General features: G+C 43.0%; 1 protein-coding gene across 2 annotated transcripts; it reads right to left on the reverse strand.

The window, feature by feature from the left end:
• Nucleotides 1-251: 251 nt before the first annotated feature.
• Nucleotides 252-17,392, reverse strand: eepd1 (endonuclease/exonuclease/phosphatase family domain containing 1). Of its 2 annotated transcripts, none has more exons than XM_022757320.1 (8): nucleotides 17,214-17,392; nucleotides 16,148-17,053; nucleotides 5,014-5,065; nucleotides 3,832-3,942; nucleotides 2,889-3,023; nucleotides 2,173-2,269; nucleotides 1,776-1,970; nucleotides 252-698 (listed from the first exon to the last, which is right to left on the reverse strand). In XM_022757320.1, exons 2-8 carry the CDS (start codon nucleotides 16,993-16,995, stop codon nucleotides 511-513), a joined length of 1,626 nt encoding a protein of 541 aa, XP_022613041.1. In that variant the 5' UTR covers nucleotides 16,996-17,053; nucleotides 17,214-17,392; the 3' UTR covers nucleotides 252-510. The 2 variants fall into 2 exon arrangements, with proteins under 2 accessions (XP_022613041.1, XP_022613040.1); XM_022757319.1 differs by having other exon boundaries at nucleotides 2,173-2,311; nucleotides 17,214-17,391.
• Between the last annotated feature and the right edge of the window lie 2,053 nt (nucleotides 17,393-19,445).

The following is a 19,445-nucleotide window of genomic DNA, read 5'->3' on the forward strand; positions in this document are numbered from 1 at the left end:
CTGGTTAATGAGGAGCCTTGCACCTCATTTCCATCACAGAGGAAGATGGCGGCTCACACATGCACAAAGAGGCCGGGCTTACATAATTTAAAGGTCCCATAATGATTAATGAGCTGTACAGCTGAGATGTTATCGTCCTCCTCACTGACAGAAAAGATGAGTGTTACAGCAGAGCCCCTGATAAACTGGGTCATTCAGATGATTCTGCACTTAGTTGCATTAATAATTATCATTCAGACACAGCAGGAACATCTATTAATTTATCTTTATTTCATATACATATAGAAAATGTTTGGCACATTTCTCTTTAAAGTACATTATATATTTTTTCTCTGACTTTTGTATGGTTCTATGACTTCTACACCACTTACTATTTTACATTGATAAAGTGAAACGCAAAAAAGGCAATCTTGGTGCTTCTTCACATTCATCAGGAAACTCTTCATTCATGGCAAACCAAGATTGAGCAGGACCCAGACAGGACAAAGTCATTCTGATGTCGTCATGTCGTCACCGCTCATGTTTGGGCATAATGTCTCTTCTGTCCACCGCCATACCCGGTCTGCTCAGCTCCTTGGGGGATACATCGGCGTAAAACTCCGCCACCACGGGGCAGTGATCTGACGCCACCCCACCCCACGACCAGTTATCTGGAATCCAGGGGTTCGTCAAGCCCTCCCGCACTACGACGCAGTGGCCTGTCAGAGGACGAGGCAGAGAGGCAGAGAGGCTGAACAATAAGCAAAACAACAACAACATATTTTGCAATAATTTTGACATGAGTCACGATTTTAGTGGGAATTTTTGAATTTCATTTTCACTGTAAAAATATAGAAATAATGATGATGTGACCGCACAAACTTTTTTCCTTCCATCTGGAGAATGTGATTTGTGCACCTCTGTAGCGCCACAGTGCTTCGTCTATAATGGTCTGTTGTGACACGCTTTACTTTTTATCATTGGGAAATTCAATTTTGCCACATAACGACTTCGATAATATTTCGATTGATTGTTCCGCCCGACTCTGACGTGAAGTTTGATCTGACAGAAGCTGCTGTAGTTCACATCCCACTATCATGAGACACAAGAAGCTCATTCCAGTCGGGTGTGAACATTCATCCATCGTAAACAAGAAAGAAAAGCAGGAATCCTGGACTGATCACCAGGTGGAGTCGGACTGAAGACTTGAGACTTGATTTACTTGAGACTTTAATAGAAAATCATTAAACACTGGAGTTTTGAGTCCAATTTGTTGTCCAAAAAAATATATTCTAAAGCCGTGTCATCCTAATGTTCAGCATTCAGAGTTCTCAAAGACTTGAACTCATTTAAAACTTTGATTGACTTTGACTTGAACTCAGGACCTGATTAACTTGAATAAAAACATTTAACTTGAGACTTGACTTGAACTTACAGACTCAGCTTTGACTGAAACTTTGGATTTATAAAATGTCTACTTGGATGAGTCTCAAATAACCTGAGACTTGAACTGAACTTGTTGACTTGAATTTGACCTGAATTACTCAAGATTGAACTTGGGCTTCTCTCAAATAATTTGAGAATTGACGAAGACTTGTATCAACTAGCTTTGACTTGACACTTTTTGCGAACGACTCAAGACTTGACTTTGACTTGTCTTAAACGGCTTCAGACTCAACTTTGAATTTTCTCAAATAGCTTGAGACTTGATGTAGATTTGTTTCCATTAAGTGACTTTGAGCCTGGAGTTGGACCTCTTATGAATTCCTTTAAATGCATCCATACTGTACACCTACCACAGCAGATCTTCTTGAGGGAGCGGCTGACCCAGATGTTATCCAGGCAGTGGGTGCCCTGCGGTGAGCGGGTGCTGATGTTTGTGAACTGGGTGGATGGGACCAGGGCACAGAGCTTCTCTTTTCTCAGTATGTCCAGCTCTGAGCTCAGAGGGGGGCAGCCAAAATCTCCCAGCACCACCAACTCCTTCTCACCTGCAGAGAAAGACGTGGAGTAAATGTAGGAAATCCGTATAATTTAGCTTCATGCAGGAAGCACCGGGCGTGATCTGTCTCAGACCACAGAAGCTGTGATCCAACATTTCCGCTCTTGTTAAACTGAGTGAATCCAGAGAGTCTGGCGTGTGTGCTGTGGAGTCCAGAATAGTTGCTCTCGGATGGAACCGAACAGACTGACCTTTGAGTGTCTCCTGGATACTCGGGGAGAGGTGCTGACACTTCACTTCCTCTGTGTTGTGGTTCTTGCCGTTGGACTCTCCTGGTGCGGCGGCGGCCTGCATGTGGACGTTCACCACTGTCAGTTCATATGAACCGACCTAATGGAAAACATTGGGCAAGAAATATTATAACTTAACATCAACTACACAAAATCATAAGATACAAAACATGGCGATCTACACATGCACGAGATATGCAGCTTAGTATTAGCATTGTACCAACAAGCTTATAATAGTTAGAGGGAACATCTCTCACAGACATGTTCAGTTTTAACTTTTGCAAAGTTAAAACTGTACCTTAAAAAATAGGTCAACCTTTTTTTTTATGTCGTCAAAGTCAGTTTTTAGACTTCAGCAAACCAGCCAATCAGAATACAGTTACAAATGTAAAAATAAAAAACCAATAACAAAAACTCAGTTACTATTACTGAATTCATTGTAACCCTCACATACTGCAAGTGTCTACAGATCATAGAAAGCCTCTCTGACATTCACACATGGAGGATTAATCCTTAATTAATGTGTCAGAGCAGGGAGAGAGTATCTTTAGGTTGTACACCACTTATGACGTTGACAGGACAACATACTGTCTGTGCTTTGACACACAGGCCAACATCAGCAGACGTTCCTCATCCAACCACCACAGCCTGGTTTTTTAGAAGAAACCTTTACTCACAAAGAAGTGAGCGAGGTAGAGTCGAGGGGAGGTGTGATTCCCATTGCCGTTGACGGCGGGAGACTCCAGGACGGCAGCATCCTTCAGGTCAATGCCGGAAGAGGTGTCCCACAGAAAACCAGAGTAGCTCACTCCCTGGGAATAGAGGATCATGGGAAATGGAGTCAGGTTATTTTATGTACTAATGAACTGCTCATGCAAATGTTTCAGTACGTACAGTACTTCTAGTGGTAGTTAGCCTCTGCTGGATGACAGTACTCTGTGTTGGCTCGTCTGATCCTCAGATGTATTCAAGATGAAAAGTCAAGGCTCAGTCATCGTTTGTCAAAATGCAAGATTTTCTGTTTATTTTCTGTTTTTAAGAGCAAACTCAAGACCTCCCTTTTTACTCTGGCTTTTAACTGAATTTTATTTATTTATTATTATTTTATTTAATTATTTTGTTTTAATAACCAACTTCTATTTATTTTATTTCTACTTTTATTTTTGTTTTCTCTTCCAAACATCTCTTTTAGTATTTTATTTTATTTACTATTTTATCTTAATTTTTATTTGATTCTTAATATCTTACTTTTCATTTATGGTTTTACTCACTGCCAGACACGGCCTATATTTTTATATTTGATTATTTCATCCTTATCACTCCATCGTTATCTTTGTTTTCCAGTCTTCAGCGTTTCCTCAGTTCCTGTTATTGCTGCCTTAAGTTTTAGTAGTGTTTTTATCCCTGTGTGTGTGTGTGTGTGTGTGTGTGTGTGTGTGTGTGTGTGTGTGTGTGTGTGTGTGTGTGTGAGAGAGAGAGAGAATGGGTGGGGTGACTTTCTTTTCATCACTTCTATTCTGTCAAGCATTTTGTGTTGCACTGTATGAACGATATAATAAATAAGTATTAAAAAGCCAGCTTGGTAACTGTTCTGGGTGATGATGGTGAAGGCTGCTGCACCTTGCCCGAGCGCCCAGTGGGTTTTTCAGACACAACACTTTTCCATGATCCTCGTGGCCATTTCCACTTCCGTATGCTGGACAGCGTTCCTTGGTTTAACTCCACACAGAACTGCAACAGAGAGAGAGAAATTACTGTCGGATTTCAACGAATAAACACAGAGACCAGACAGTTGTTGGTTACGTTTCATCATTTGGAAATGACTCTAATTTTAGTCCTGGGAAATCTTTTAAGAGGGAGAAGGAAGTCTCTGGATAATTATCAATATTACCGCAAATAAGTAGTGAATGTAATTCAGGTTAAACTTTTAGGTTAAATACTTAAATTGAAGCTAGTAACTAAAATTATGTTACTAACTGAAAACAAATACAGTCATTAGTAATAATTGAGTTCAAAAAGTGGCTTCCCACAGGGGGCGCCACAAACACCAAAAATGTGAACCTAAAAACCTGGGGGGCAGACTTTCACCAAATGTGCTCCACATGTTTTTGGGGCAAATATTAACCAAAATCTCAAGTGCCATATTGATTGATGACAGTGGGCGGGGCCTATTCATCAATATCTGCCATAAACACACACACCTAAAGGAATACGCTCATTTTCTGTCTCTCCATGACTGAGATGAGAAGAACAATATGAATCTCATGTCTAGTGTATGTAGCGTATGGAGTAAGATTAGCTTGCTATCTTATTATTTTTCCTATCATTAGATGAGTAATGAAAGTGATGGAGGTTTAATAAGGTGAAGGAGACGACAGTAGAGCACAAACGTTCTCTGTTGCTGAACGACTTGGAAGCTACAGCGTCTGATTTACTGTCTGTTCCTGTGTCATTTGTCTTCTGCATCTTTTAGCATGTTTTCACCTTATTGAATAAAAAAAACAATCTGAATCAAAGTCTAATCCAATATCTCCTGATTCCCTGACAGTGCTGAAGAGGATCCCCTCCAACCCATAGCAACCACTGTCATATTTATAGTCGTGAAAGCACAGGAGAGCGCTAACACAGTTCAAACCCAAATATGGGCCTAGAAATAGAAGACATTTACACTCGGGAGTCGGAGACACACACAGGGTGAGTGGAGGGAAAAATGGGACATTTGCATAACAGCAACACATTAAATAAATGGGAAACACTGAGTTAAAGTTGCTGAATGCTGCAAATCAAAGCAGCCAACTTTACCTTATCGAGAGCCTCCCGCTCCAGCAGGTCCTGCACTGCCAGCAGCTTGATGCTAGAAGCAGAAGGAGACAAGTTTTACAGTTACACAGTGACATTGTGACGGTGTGTTTACTGTATTATACTGTCTGTACAATGTGTTTGTTTGTAGGAAAATGAGACAATCGTGCTGAAAATTGTCACAGTGCAACACGACTTTTGTTGAATAGCTGCAAGTAGGTGTGTCACCGTCCACTTCATTTACACAGATTTTAAATATGTGCATGAAAAAAAACTAGATGCAAAAACAAAACATAAAATCATATTGCAAATTATTTCATTTTTTAATTTGAATTTTTTTTTAATTTGAAAAAAATCTGTCATTTTGGTTTATTTTAAATTCATATGGTCGTTAGCAGTTAGCAGTTAGCAGCTACCTTGTCTCTGCACCAGCTCAAACACTATTGAATTGTTGATGTATTTTGTTATTTTTTTGGTTGATAAACGGCAGAACTAAGATGAGTTTGGTTTGCTGTCAAACTGTGTTGCCACATGGTGAGAACACAGTGTTTAACATGGACAGGCATGTTTACATCGTGTCAAGAGAAGGGTTTTACACAGTAAAGATACACAGCGAAGGCCGGTCGGATAAGTGTCGACACACGAGACGCGAGCGGCATCAGCCGACCAGAACAAGCAGCACATTTCCTCTCGGCAAGTTCAGTGTTTTTAAAACTGAGAGAATCTGATTGACCCGCACTGAGACTGAGACTGAGACTTTTACTGCCCAATAAACATTTATCCCTTCAATTCTAAAGTCATTTTTCAGACCAAACGTCGCAATAAAAAGCAATAAATTTGTGAGAGGCACCAGAGCTTTTTCCTCTCGTCGTTTGGCTCTGAAGAGGAAATGTTTAGCAACATCGCTTGTGACAGAAGTGAAGGAGTATTTATTCTGGATTAAAGTCTCTTTACAAATGGCCTCTAATGTGAAGAAATGTAGAATTTAGTAACAAGAAGGGAATGAAATAAAGTTCCAGTCTGAGCTCTTTCTTATTTTACAGGGAAAAACACACACACACACACACACACACACACTGCACTTATTCTGCAGTACCATATGCTAAACTGACTGAGTGCAACACATTGAAATGAAGTGGGTGGCAATGCTTTGACCTCATTCACCTCTAACCCACTAATTCGAAATCAGCCACACAGAAAATCATGTTGCATAACAGACTTTGCTATTAGTGAAGTGCTGCTGCTGCTGCTGCTGCTGCTGCAGCAGCTGAGCGTTACAGCAGCTCTGTTACGACTCCAGAACGCTCCGTGCGTTACGTTTTTATTCCTACGCACCGGCGACAGTCAGAGCAGCAGCCATTTTGTTTTCAGTCGTCCGTCCGTCCGTCTCATTCTCGTGGACTCGATCTCTCAGAAACGCCTCGACAGAACTTCCTCAAATTTGGCAAAAACATTCACTAGGCCTCAGGGATAAACTGATTAGATTTTGGGGGTCAAAGGTCAAAGGTGAAGGATGTGGTGACCTCACAAAACACTATTGAGCCATTACTTAAGACTTCACGCAGCAATTATGACAAAATTTCAAACATATGGTTCATATTTTCTCTGACTCTGGATAAACAGGGATGTGACCTGAAACTGGTCTGAGTGGCGGAGGGATACGACCGTGAGGAGCTGATTCCAGTTTGAATGATTTTGCTTGTTTTTATCAAAATCTTGAAAATAAAATTGGGATAAAAACAGATCCTGTCTTATTTCTTTTTGGCTGCAGCCACTGACTTTGTCATGAGTGTAGATCGAAGAGGAGAGCGGGAGATGAAGGAGGAGTGCTGTTGATGTGGAGGCCGTTCCAAATGAACTTCAAACAGGGAGGAATACTATTTCATTTTATTGTCTCGTGGTTTTTTGATTGTTCACTGTAGCAGCTTGATGTTGTTATTACTCCTTTAAAGACTAGATTATCCAGCGTGTCACACGCAGCATGGACTAATCCAGGCTGCAAATACATTTATATAAGACCACCGAGACACCACCAGTATCAATAATCCTTATTTCACTTTTCCTGCTAATCCATCTCTTTCTGCTGCTCAAGCATTTTCCTGACTCGACTGAACGTCTCACGTAAGAGCTGGTGAGATCACGAGCAGAAACCTTTTCACCTTTGTGATCAGTGAGTCCACAGATCCTGTTTTCAGAACAAACAGTCCCCCCTCCCTCCCTTTCCTCTCCTCTAGGTGTGATCACTCTGCACAATGAGAGAAACTCTCACAAAGACCCTGCTGCACTCCTGCCGGTTAAAGTCCTGATCCTCTTGTTTTCACTGGCAGGGACTCGCACTGAGCTGACCTGAGGTTCAGCCATGTCATCAGGACATGATGCTGAGTCAGTGATTCAGCTGGTGCTTTGATTGGGTCGCCAAAATGTGCTGTGTCTATCGGAGACAATCATGACGCACATAACAGAACATAAGCCAGACGTACACGAGAGCAGAAATAAAAACAAAGGTTACCAAGAGCCTCTGTGACTTAGTGTCACCGTGACGACAGACACTCCATATCTGCTGCCGCTGTGTGGACGGACACACAACGCGCTGAGGCAGAACGCCGAGTGTCTGATTCAACATTTTGTCAAACTGAGGCAAACCTAAGGGCAGGCGCGAGGTTGCATAATAAGAAGTGACGAGCAGCAGCAGCAGCAGCAGCAGAGACGACCTTGAACATAAATAACGCCGCTGAGACTTTTCTAAGCCCCGGACAGGGGAAGGGCCGCAGGCTGCAGGTCACCACGGCACAGATTTACACCGTGCACAGCACTACAGGCTGCTGACAGAGATGTGAATGTATTTCTGTTTTCAGAGTGTTTCACTGCACAACACTCAGAGACAAACACTGTTACACAGAGGTCGATCAATACCAAGTAAATAAATGATGACAACATTTACTCAATAAAAATGGCTAAGAGCAGGAGAGGAGCAACCACTTATTATTATTATTGTTATTATCATTATGCTGGAAAATGAATTTCTGATTTTTGTTCTTGCTCAAAAGCTCACAGCGCTCCACAGCACCTTCACTCAGACTCAAGGATGAACTGATTAGAATTTGGTGGTCAAAGGTCAAAGGTCAGGTCACAGTGACCTCAGAAAACACTTTTAGCCAGCCAGTCATGTTTTCTCTGACTAAACAGGGATGTAACCTGGAACTAGTCTGAGTGGCGGAGGGATACGACCGTGAGGAGGTGATTCTGGTTCAGACTGTTCTCCTTCCTCTGAATGCAGAATCTTTTCTCTTCTCTCTCTTCGATGATTCGTGGCTGAATGTTCTGTTGTCGACATGTACGACGTAAACATCTGGAGGATCAACACAAGAACCCAACAGTCGGCTGCACGTTGTTCCCTGGCCTTTTGACGTGTCCCTCAAGCGACACAGTGCAACATGCTGAAGGTTCCTACTCAGTAACTATGTAGGAACCTTCAGCGCGTTGAACTGTGTTGCATCAGGGACACGTAATACAAGTTGAAGAAATAATGCAGCTGTGTGTCCGGTGCTTCAATGTACGTACAGACTCACTGGTGGATGTAAAATATATTGCTACTGGTGAGAAACTCTCACCGACTGTGATACTACAGATGTTGGATACATCATCTCCACAGCTGGACTGGACTTGTGCAGCCTGTTTGCAACCTCATATATGTAAGAATAGATGTTCACAGTCACTATAAAGCCTGGGAGCGGCTCGGCTGCGGGTGAAAATGTACTTTGTGGTATCAAAGAGTGAACGGCGCTCTGTGTACAACTGTTTGCTCAGTGCTAGTTTAAAATGAGCTGCTGCCCTGGTGTGATTACTGCAAACAAATGAGATCATGGTTAATGAGTACCAGCCATTAACACATGCCAACAACATTATCAGTGTTATTCTCAAAGTTAGTGCAGAGCTGGAGGCAGGATGTGGTTAGCTTAGCTTAGCATAAAGACTGGATGCAGGGGGAAACAGCTAGCTTGGCTCTGTCAAAATAACCAAAGACACACCCATGACCTGATCTGAAGCTCATTAACTTTTACATTTGTTTGATCCATAAACAAACAGAAATGTAAGAATAACATGGCTGGAACAGTTTGTTGACAGTTTCTTTTGTGAGCTCTGACCAATAACCGATCAATTCCTATCAGGATGGGGGGGGTGAAGTAATCAAATAGACGTTTTATTAAAAGCATGGTGGTTACAGTTCATTAAATTATGAAATATGCATTTGTGCAGAATAAGTAAGTTAACACTGCAGATTGTGTCTTTGGCGTGTTTGTTTTTACAGCCGCACCTGGACTCTCCCCTTTATGGCTTTATGGTTCGTACACGAGCTGAACAGCAACTGTGTTTAATCAGAAGATGCTGCTGCATGAGTCTGAATCTAACTTCCATCCTACATCACATTTAGTGATTTACACTCAATGAGATTTTTACTGTTATTATTTAATTTTAAAAAATTATTTATTGAAAAATGCCTATTTTCATTGTGTCAGTGTCCATTTTGAATTACAAGCAAATTTACTCGTGACAGTAAATTAGAAGCCAAGGACAAAGAGCATTGTGTCAGCAGTGATATCAAAGAATTAGCACCACATGATCACATGCATCTAAACTGAGTGCGCTACAGATGATCTGCTAATTAGCTACATAGCCTATAAGCTGGATGCACCTTTCAGCCGGTTGAATGAAACATGCAACAACAATACGTGTCTTTGTACAGGGGATAAGAATGACGTTATGTTACAATGCTGCTGTAAGTGATGTATGTAAACATGTCTGACTGGCTCTATGTCGAAAGAGAAATGTCTGAAAACAGCAATCAGAAGGAAAGATTATAGGATGAACGGCTTATAATTGTGAATATTAATAGAATAAAATGCTCTGCATGAATGCAGCTATTCAGAAACTCTCCAGTGGTTTTATGAGCTTGAATTCTCTGCACAGTAACAATAAGCCGACCAGGGAGAAGAAGCAGATCTGATTAGATGGTGCTAAGATTAACAAAACAACAATGACAGCTGGTTTACTGGCTACAGTGTGAGGTGTAAACACAGCAGGCTGGGCTATCATACGTTAGCCACGTCCGCTAACAACATGAAGGAATGAAAAGCTGGACAGTAAGACCCCTGAGATGAAAGTCTATATATATAGATATTATATATATAGATAATACAGATGATGATGAAATAATCATCAACACCATGACTCAGTGTTTCCACCTTGAGCTGCAGTGAACCAATCACAGTCTCATAGAAACAGATTCAGGGTTTCATACGTCACAGACCTCAGGAACCAATCCTGTCAACTTGTGGGGACGGGGGGCGGGGCTAAATAAACAAAACCTTGTCAGTACAGAGAGAGAGTTAGCATTAGCACAACCGCTAACACTGTGTCAGCCACTGCCAGTTACAAGCTAACAAACAACATAAACAAATAAAAGATGCTAACTGCGCTAACCGTTCTAAAAAAAATGCTAACTGTGTCAACCATTTTAAAGAGATGCTAACTGTGCTAACCATTCTGAAAAGATGCTAACTGCGCTAACGGTTCTGATCCGTCTGCTAGTCTCTGGTTCTGGTCTCAGACTCCTCCTCTGAGTCTGGGTCTGACTGAGGCTCAAACATGTGGCTGAGTCTCTCTGATGTTTCCTCCTCTCACCATCTTGATGCTCTCTGCTCTCTCACCTGTCCACCTGGAGCAACAGGTGGTGGGCGAGAGTACGAGCTTCAGACACATTTTTATGTGTGAAAACATGTTAAACAAAATATGAATCATAGCAACGGATTTCTACAGAGTTTAAAACATGTCTGGAGAAGAAGTTTACAGGTTTTATTCTCATCATTTGACCTGGATTTCAGTCAGAAGAGCAGCTACAGATTCTGTTTATGTGTATGGTTTGATGTAATCTGCCTGAGGCTGCTTTGGCTACCTACACTAGATGAAGATGTAGATCTCTTTGTCTGGTGTCTCTTCCCTTTTCACTCTGTCCTGTTCTAAGAAACTATAGCTTGCTTTTAGTAGGAACTCGCCACACTCATCAACCCTGTCAGCAGGGTCAGAGTTCAACGTAGCACCACTGAAAACAAACCTTCATGACTTGACGTGGTGATGAAAAGAGTAAAAGTAAAAACGAGCTTCAGTAACCGTTCAGCTTTAAAGTTCACCTTGTTCCTGTCATGAAACTGTCCCTGATGTTCGAGCTACGTGATCCAAATACAAAGCTAATTTCTCTTTGACTTCCATTATGTTCACACTGCAGTGATGAGCGCTAACTGAATATGTCAAAACTCAAACAGCACATAAAGCTGTAGGAGTCATCTTTGACTATTTTTGGATTAGCTGGAAGTTAGGGGTGGAGTCGGACACTGCCAAGATGGCGACGGCGGAGCAGCTCACTCTGAGCAGCTCACTCTGAGCTTCAGAAACCTGCGGGTGATGTCACGGAGCCGATGTCCATCTTTATTTACAGTCTATAGGCAAAACACATCAGGCAGCGTGAAGCTCCTAAAGCTTTCCAAATAAGCTACAGAAGTAATTTCATACACACATACAGACTCAAAGTGAACGCATTAATTCAATGCGTTAGCTACGGTGACAAACAGCCAAAGAACCATCTACACAAGCATTAGCTGTAAAGCTAGCTAGCAACAGACGCACACACTGTGGCTGTGTCCCAATTCAGAGGCGGCGCCCTTCAGAAGCTGCGTTTCAAGACCGATGACGTCACAGCGGCGCAACTAGAACGTCCCATTTCAAAGGCTCCTTCAAATGCCTCCTTCTTTTCCTGGTTTTCCTGGTCCAACATATCCCATGATTCATTGCGCATCGGTAATGACAGTTAACATCACTGACAGAGAGCCTGAGGATTACACTGTTAAACGGAAGTATTGGGTTTCAGCTCAGTTCAACTGTTAAAACCACAGACATTAAAACCTCAAGTCATGTGTTGTCAAGGTTGCTAGGCGACAGGAGCCACACTTTTTCCCCAAAATGTGGAACTATTCCTTTAAAAGCCACAACCAGAGTCATGAACTCATGTTCAGCAGCCTGGCTCGTCAGTGTTCGGTACCAAAGGACATGAATCAGATGATGCTGGCGAGCCCACCTCTGTCCTGACGGATCACTTCCTCACGGCCGTGCTGTGACTCAAATCTGTGTCTTGTGTCTTCACTTCCTGTGTGTGCCACAGTGTCAGGTAGGTGGGTTTAAATCCGATGAATGTGTGGTGTCGCGCTGAAGAGGGATGCTCTTTTATTTCTGGGTGGATGCTGCGTGTCGCATTAAATTCTGTTTGGCAGTTGCACAATACAGCGAGACATTAGATGCCATGTAAATTAATTACACAGTGTGACGCAAGAGAAGAACCACGTGAGTCAAACAGAAGTTACAAACTGTCATGCAGAAAAATAGATCGGACAGCAACACAGCTTTTCACATCCACACCTCGACCTATATTAACCCCGTTTCACTTCCCTCCTGCCCAGTGTGTGAGGCTGACTAATGGCTGCTTTATTACCAACATCAGCAGGCGTGTGAGGCTGCGGTGGCTGAGCTCAGTTTGCTGTGTAACCTTTGGTAAGCAGGAGTTCATTGAACTCTAGAAGCTCTCAGCTTGTGCCTGGAGCAGAGCCAGGAAGTGAGTAAACTCAGCCTGGATCTTGTGATTGCTCACAAAACAGAGGCTAAGCTGTGCAAACACCCCCCGTATCTCCTCCGCAGCCTCCTTGCTAACCGGTGGGTCGCGACCCAAATGTGAGTCGCTGGGGGCCATTTTCACTGGGAAGAGTTGGGACAAAAAGAGCACTTTATTTTGAAGGACAAACACCCATCCACACAACACCCACTCCCATGAGGAAGTGTGTGGCCGTTTGCGGCCTGCGCTGTCATGACAGCAACGTCCAAAACAAATGTTGCAAACACGGTGAAACGAGAGTACGGCACTGACTTCATTAAATATGAGTTTTCTTACTCTGAGGTTTAAAAAAGGGAACAAACGCTCAGTGTGTTGTGAAAGCACGAAGCTTTCCCAACTGAAACACTCTGAGACAAACCTGTTGAGTGAAGTCCAAGAAACGCCACGCCATCACAGCAGAGCTCATCGTCCGGGGTCAGTCTGCAGCGGACAGACTTCAGACCACAAAACAAATCAAAAGGTATTTAAAAAGGTAAAGGTAAATAAAGGTTTAAATCAAGGGATTTAAAAAGAAGAGAGCATTGTGGGTGAATAATGGATTCAGAGTTGCTTCGTCCACCATGACCCCGGACTTTAGCCGTGTCCCAATTCAGGACCGATGACGTCACTGCGAAAGATCCACCTGTTGGATCCTTTGCTGTCCGACGTTTCCCATGATTCACTGCGCGTCGGTAATGAAAGTTAACATCACTGACAGAGAGTGTGAGGATCAGACTGTTAAATGGAAGTATTGGGTTGCAGCTCAGTTCAGCAGCTAACGGTTCAACTGTTAAAACCAAGAGACTTAAAACAAAACGTTTTTGTGGGAAAAGCACAGTGGCGAGGGCGGGAACAGCTGGTGACGCACCGCGAAAATCCGCCGTAGACAAGATAGACGTCTCGTGTCGGTTCGGCGGCTACGAAGCGTCTTAAATCTGGACACAGCTCGTGAGTCTCTTGTCAGGAAGTGTGTGTGGCTCAGACCGGGAAGCTCTTAGTGCTTCAGCTGACGAGGATCAATGAAACAAGTGAAACAACCGCCTCACCTCCAGGCTAACTCAGGCCTAAGACTGGTGTTACCATGGTAACCACCAATGACACCTTCGCTGAACGAGGAGCACCCAACAGCAAAAAACAGGAAAACGTGGCTCTTGTTGATAAAACTGTTTATCGATCGTGTTTCGTCTTAAGTTCATTTATAACCAGAAAATAAATCTTGATTCTTGATTTCAGTGTTTTTATCTTTGGTTTTTACTTTTGGTTTTAATATTTTTTTGTGCATTTTATTGATTTTATTTTTTTAATTATTTGTAATTCTCCCTGTTGTATCACCTTGCGAACTGACACTTTGCCTTAACTTTGTTTTCTTTTATGTTTGTACAACACTTTGTAACGCTGTCCTGAAAAGTCCTATACAAATGAATTTATTATTATTATTATTATTATTATTATTATTATCATTATTAATAATAATGATAATAATAAAAATGATGGATGTAGGCCACTAATCATTTTTAGATTTTCATGTGGGCCATGAGTTGGAGAAGGTTGGGAACCACTGGCTCATGGATCATGTGATCGCTGCATAGCAGAGCGGACTAATTTTACTGGCAGTGAGTTTCAGACGCCAGATGTCCTCTCATGACCTCCTGCACCTATCCAAGCAGGTCAGGGCGCACCACCCGAGAACGAAACGGCACACACACACACACCCAGCCGGTGTAACCTGACGCCAACAGATACCGGGAGAGTCCGATCACACCCCGCTCAAGGAGCGAGTATCATGAACACAGAGTAAATAAAGACATGGAGGCGTGAAAGACAAAGTAAGTATCTAGTGCAACATTTCATGCAGAGCCATCACAGGTCTGCTGAGCTGAGCAGCTTGTTGTCAGTTGAAATAATGAATCCCTGTTCTCACAGTGTATCTGAGCAGATCAGGCTGAATTCACTGAGGCCTGTTTCCCTCTTATCTGCACAAACATCACACTGAGGGCTGAAGTCCAGCGTCGGTTTAACGAGCCGACCACAGCTCACCGCTCTCTCTGCTCTTCACTCACTTTCTTTACAAATGAAACCTCCAACATCATCGTGTGGTAAGAGGCAGAGCGGCTGCACCACAATCAAACAGCTTCAGCCTGCTGCTTTCATGCTGCTGGGCTGTTGCCTTGAGGAGAGAGAGAGATTTTAAATGTTGTTTTGTTTTCTCTGGATTTTCTGCGTGTCACACTCAACACAATACAAACTAAAGGACGCTCTTAAAATTCAGTTTTGACGCCGAGCCCCGGAGGAAGGCAGAGCCACGAGAGTGAGTGATACTGCGTTACCTGTTCTAGGGCGATATTGCACTTCGGGGGCAAAGTCCTGAACACATCTGCCAACAATCAAATTACCAAAGGCCAGAGAGAAAACACCAAACACAAACAACTTCAGGAAACATCTTCAGCAACGACACACGAGCTGCAGATTCTCTCATCACAACAGGAAGTGTTTCCAGGGGACAGTAAGAAGTGATGGACCAGGCTGGGATGCACAAAAATTTGTGGCTTTTGAAGTTAAAAGCATTGAACAACAAGTGCATCCCAGCCTGGTCCATCAGTTTTTACTGTCCCCTGGAAACACATCCTGTTGTGTTGAGAGAATCTGCAGCTCGTGTGTCGTTGATGAAGATGTTTCCTGAAGCTGTTATATCCATCTGTCTCCGCAACGCCGTGACAGAACTTCTTCAAATTTGACACCAACGTTCACCAGGACTCAAGGATGAACTGATTTGATTTTGGGGGTCAAAGGTCAAAGGCTAAGGGCGTGGTGACCTCAAAAAACACAGTTTTGGCCTTGTAAACACCATATCTCTGTAACACCTTGAAGGAACTTCTTCAGATTTGGTACAAACATTCACCAGGACTCAAAGATGAAGTGATTAAACTTTGGTGGTCAAAGGTCAAAGGTCACAGTGACCTCAGAAAACACTTTTTAGCAATTACTCAGAAATCTGAACTGCTTCTATTGGCCTACATCTGAGGAATATGATTGGTTGATTGATTAGTTGATTCGGTGGCCAATATTGATCATGAAAACTTTGGGAAAATATTTTATATAAGTTTATCTATTTCAACAACAGTGTTACTCAGCAGGTGATGACAGAACAAATCCCCACGAAAACTAGATCCAGTTTTTCGTAGATTCTTCGTTTGAAATGATTTTCCCTGTGATGCAGCTGTATTTCCAAAAGTATTGTTTTCATGTTTGTAAGTCAGATTTGAGTTTTTCTTCTACTTCTTCACCTGTTTCCTCCAAATAACTTTAAGTGATTGAATTTCTTCACTTTTTAATTCATTGATTTTCAGACACTTTTGCTTCTCTCTGATATGAAAAGGTCAAGTTTGGCCTCACATGATGTTAACTACCAATCACACCTTAGTGCAGGTGAGTTGTACTCACTCATTCTCCAGCAGGGTCATGCACACCACCTCTTTGACCCCCGGGTTGTTGGCCTTGTCGCAGGAGCAGTCCTGCAGGCTCCAGGTGGCCAGCCGCACCACGGGCTTCCCGTCCCGCAGCCCGGGAGGCGGCTCCACGCTGGGCCGCACGGAGATGATCTGGGTCGGTCCTCCGGGCGGGAGGTCCAGGTCGTCGCTCCTGAAGCTGAATGAAGTCGGGCTGGGGTGGGACTTGGTGGTGCAGGTCAGCCCCCCGTTGGTGTTGGTGGACGGCGCCCTGGAGCGCTCCACAAACACCTGGAAGCGGATCTTGTCCAGCAGGGAGCTGTTGATGTGGTGGACCCGCACCAGGTCCTCGATGCTCCTGAACGGGCCGTGCTCCGCCCGGTACACCACGATGTTCTTGGCTATCTTCTCCGTGATGCCTCGGATGCTCATGAGCTGCGCCGGGGTGGCGGTGTTGATGTTCATCCCGGTGCAGGACTGGTGATCCAGGTCTTTGCGCAGGGACGACGGAGAGTGCTGGGACGAGCTGGTTCTGCTGGAGACGCAGATTTCCAGCTTGATCACCTCCAGTTTGGAGGCCCCGATCCCGCTCACCAGAGCCAGGTCCTCCACCTTCTTAAACCCCCCGATGCAGTCTCGGTACTCCACGATATTCTGCGCGACGCAGCGGTTGACTCCCGGCAGAGTCATGAGCTCCTCCTCGGTGGCCGTGTTGATGTTGAGCCGCTCCTGGTTCACCAGGATGTGGCCGAAGTTACACGCAGCGCTGAATTTGCGCTTCCCGCAGCTCAGGTCCGTGGGGTCCCTGGGAATGGAGCGGTGGCAACCCAGACTCCCCCCCATGACGGCTCAGGGAAGCGGGTCACCGGAGCTCGGGTCGGTGCGGTGGATGGAGAACAGGCTGACACGACAGACAGGACAGCGACAGTCAGACAGGTGTACAGACAGACAGTCAGTCAGACAGGTGTACAGACAGTCAGACAGGCAGACAGGCAGACAGGCAGGCAGACAGGCAGACAGACAGGCAGACATGTAACACTGATGATATTACACATACGCACCATTCAGCAGCTGTCCTCAGTCCGGGCTACATGCTGCATGTATCCGCTCTCCTCTCCGTGCAGCTGAAAGCCCGTGTGTGTGTGTGTGTCTGTGTCTATGTGTGTGTGTGTGCGTGCGCGCGGCAGATAACAGCAACATACACGCTCCACTGGAAACTTTGCCCTCGATCAGTGAGCTACGTTAGTGTCCACAGGTCGGCCTCGTCAGTACAAACCCCCCCCCCCCCCCCCCCCACTCAACCACAACACCGTGTCAAGTCACACAGATTCAGAAAGGCAAGTACCGGAAATTGTTTGATTTGCCTTCAAAATAAAAGCAACCCAAGGCAGAAGGCGAGTCAGTGTGTATGAGGCTGGAACAGTGACAGGAAGATGTTGACATTAAAAACAAAAGCTGGAGTGAAAAAGGAAACAGTGGCACAGAAAAAATATATAAAAATAGAAATAAAACACAGTTTCAATCTTACAATCTTATTAAACTTTGATCTATTTTGTATCATGATGTTTTTCAACGTCAATTTTCAGATTTTTTCTTCATGTCTTTTTTTCAGTGTTACTGGTTTTCAGTCTCAACTTTCTGTCACTGTTTTGTCATAATACAAAAATACAAAAATACAAAAATATACAAAAAATATCTAAATCAAATAAGATTGTAATAAAATATTAATTGTATTTTTTTTAATGCCTGTGTTTTATTCTTCCGTCGCTTCCTTTTTCACTTCAGGTTTTGGTTTCAATTCCAAATTTCATATTCATAATATAGATATATTTATTTCCACATGTTGCTGCACATTCAATTCTACATAAAAAGTAATTACCAAATTTATTGCTGACGTGTTTTAAGTAAAACATAAATGCATCTATTTTCCATTTAACATGTCAATGTATTATTCATTTATATATCTGTTTTATTCTTATTTATTTTTGCCATGTCTCTTCTGGGCCTCCACAAAAGACACTGAGCCAGTGTTTAAATCTACAAACATCTAATAGAAATACGGTAAAAAGAAAGGTAACAGACATTTCCCATAATAAATGAAAATACAACATGTGCATATAAATATATATTTATAAAAAACAATTTACAATAGCACATTCATTTTGTTGCTGTGCCTGAAAATAGATAAATAAATCATTTATTTTGTCAATCTATCGATCTGGCTTTTATTTTGAAATGAGACACTCTCCTCATGGTTTGATGCTTCCTCCATAAGCAGCAGCAGCTGGTTTGTCAGCTAAATATTATCTAACTGGGGCAGATTACAGAGCTGATTACACACATATTAATTTACTTAAAAGGCTTTACAAAATGGATTTAGTTTTTAATTTTGATTAATAATTCAACATTCAAATAAAGCGTCTGCATTATAAAAACATATTCAATTGTATTTCCTCATTTCTGAACTGCATTGTTTTCTACGTGGAGACCTTTCATACACTGTATTCTGCAGATTAAATATGATTATTATAATTAGTCGTAATAGCTGTGTCTCTATTTCTTGCATCAAGGTTTTGGTTTTAGGGAGAAAAAAAAAGGTGATTGTTTTACAAACATATAGACGTGTTCAGATCATTGACTGCTTCACTGAGGCCTCCATCAGTGGAAGGATGTAATCACCTCTCTGCTCTGATCTGCCTGATTGAATTAGCATAGCATTATAATTTCAGACAAGCACATGCTTTGTTTTTCATTCTCTATCAACAAAGCCCGTGATTGTCCTTTGACCTCATGACTTTTATCTCGTGTTGGTTTTGAAAACTTCTCGTCCATTGATTGGATTATGGATTCGTAACGTTCAGTGTATTCTCTAAGAGGGTTACAGTGATCCTGAAGTGGGTTCTTGGACTTTCTTTGGCTGGTTTCTAGCAGTTCTTTGAGTTCTGGATGCGGTGTAGTCCCAGGGGGCCTTCTGCTATCTAGATATTTGAGTGGTTCTGTGAGCTCTTGATGGGTTCCAGCAATGTATAAGATTGTTCTGAAGGGACTCTAGGTTTTGTGGGGGGGGCACAGAGGTCACTCGAGCTCCTCCAGATCATGATCGAGGTCCACTGGTTCCTAGATGGTTCTTGCTGGGTTCTAACCCAACCATGTAGTGCTTCAAAGGTTCCTTGAGGTGGTCTGGTTCCAGAGTTTATAAAAGGGTTCTGTGGGTTCTTAAAGGGGTTCCAGGATTCCTTGTTACCATTCGTTTGTATTTGTTCCCTTACAGTCTTAAACATGCGGTAGTTTTG

The sequence above is a fragment of the Seriola dumerili genome, unplaced genomic scaffold, assembly GCF_002260705.1.
Source record: "Seriola dumerili isolate Sdu_G_001 unplaced genomic scaffold, Sdu_1.0 BDQW01000273.1, whole genome shotgun sequence".
In the NCBI taxonomy this organism is placed as follows: Eukaryota; Metazoa; Chordata; class Actinopteri; order Carangiformes; family Carangidae; genus Seriola; species Seriola dumerili.

Bases quoted from the DNA above. Each gene is read 5' to 3' on its own strand.
- eepd1 (XM_022757319.1), bottom strand. From the start codon at position 16,995: ATGGGGGGGAGTCTGGGTTGCCACCGCTCCATTCCCAGGGACCCCACG. The intron at 5,066-16,147 runs GTGAGTACAACT...TTCTGCTTCTAG, and splicing joins ATGACCCTGCTGGAGAATGA to CATCAAGCTGCTGGCAGTGC. The intron at 699-1,775 runs GTAGGTGTACAG...GTCCTCTGACAG, and splicing joins CCTCAAGAAGATCTGCTGTG to GCCACTGCGTCGTAGTGCGG.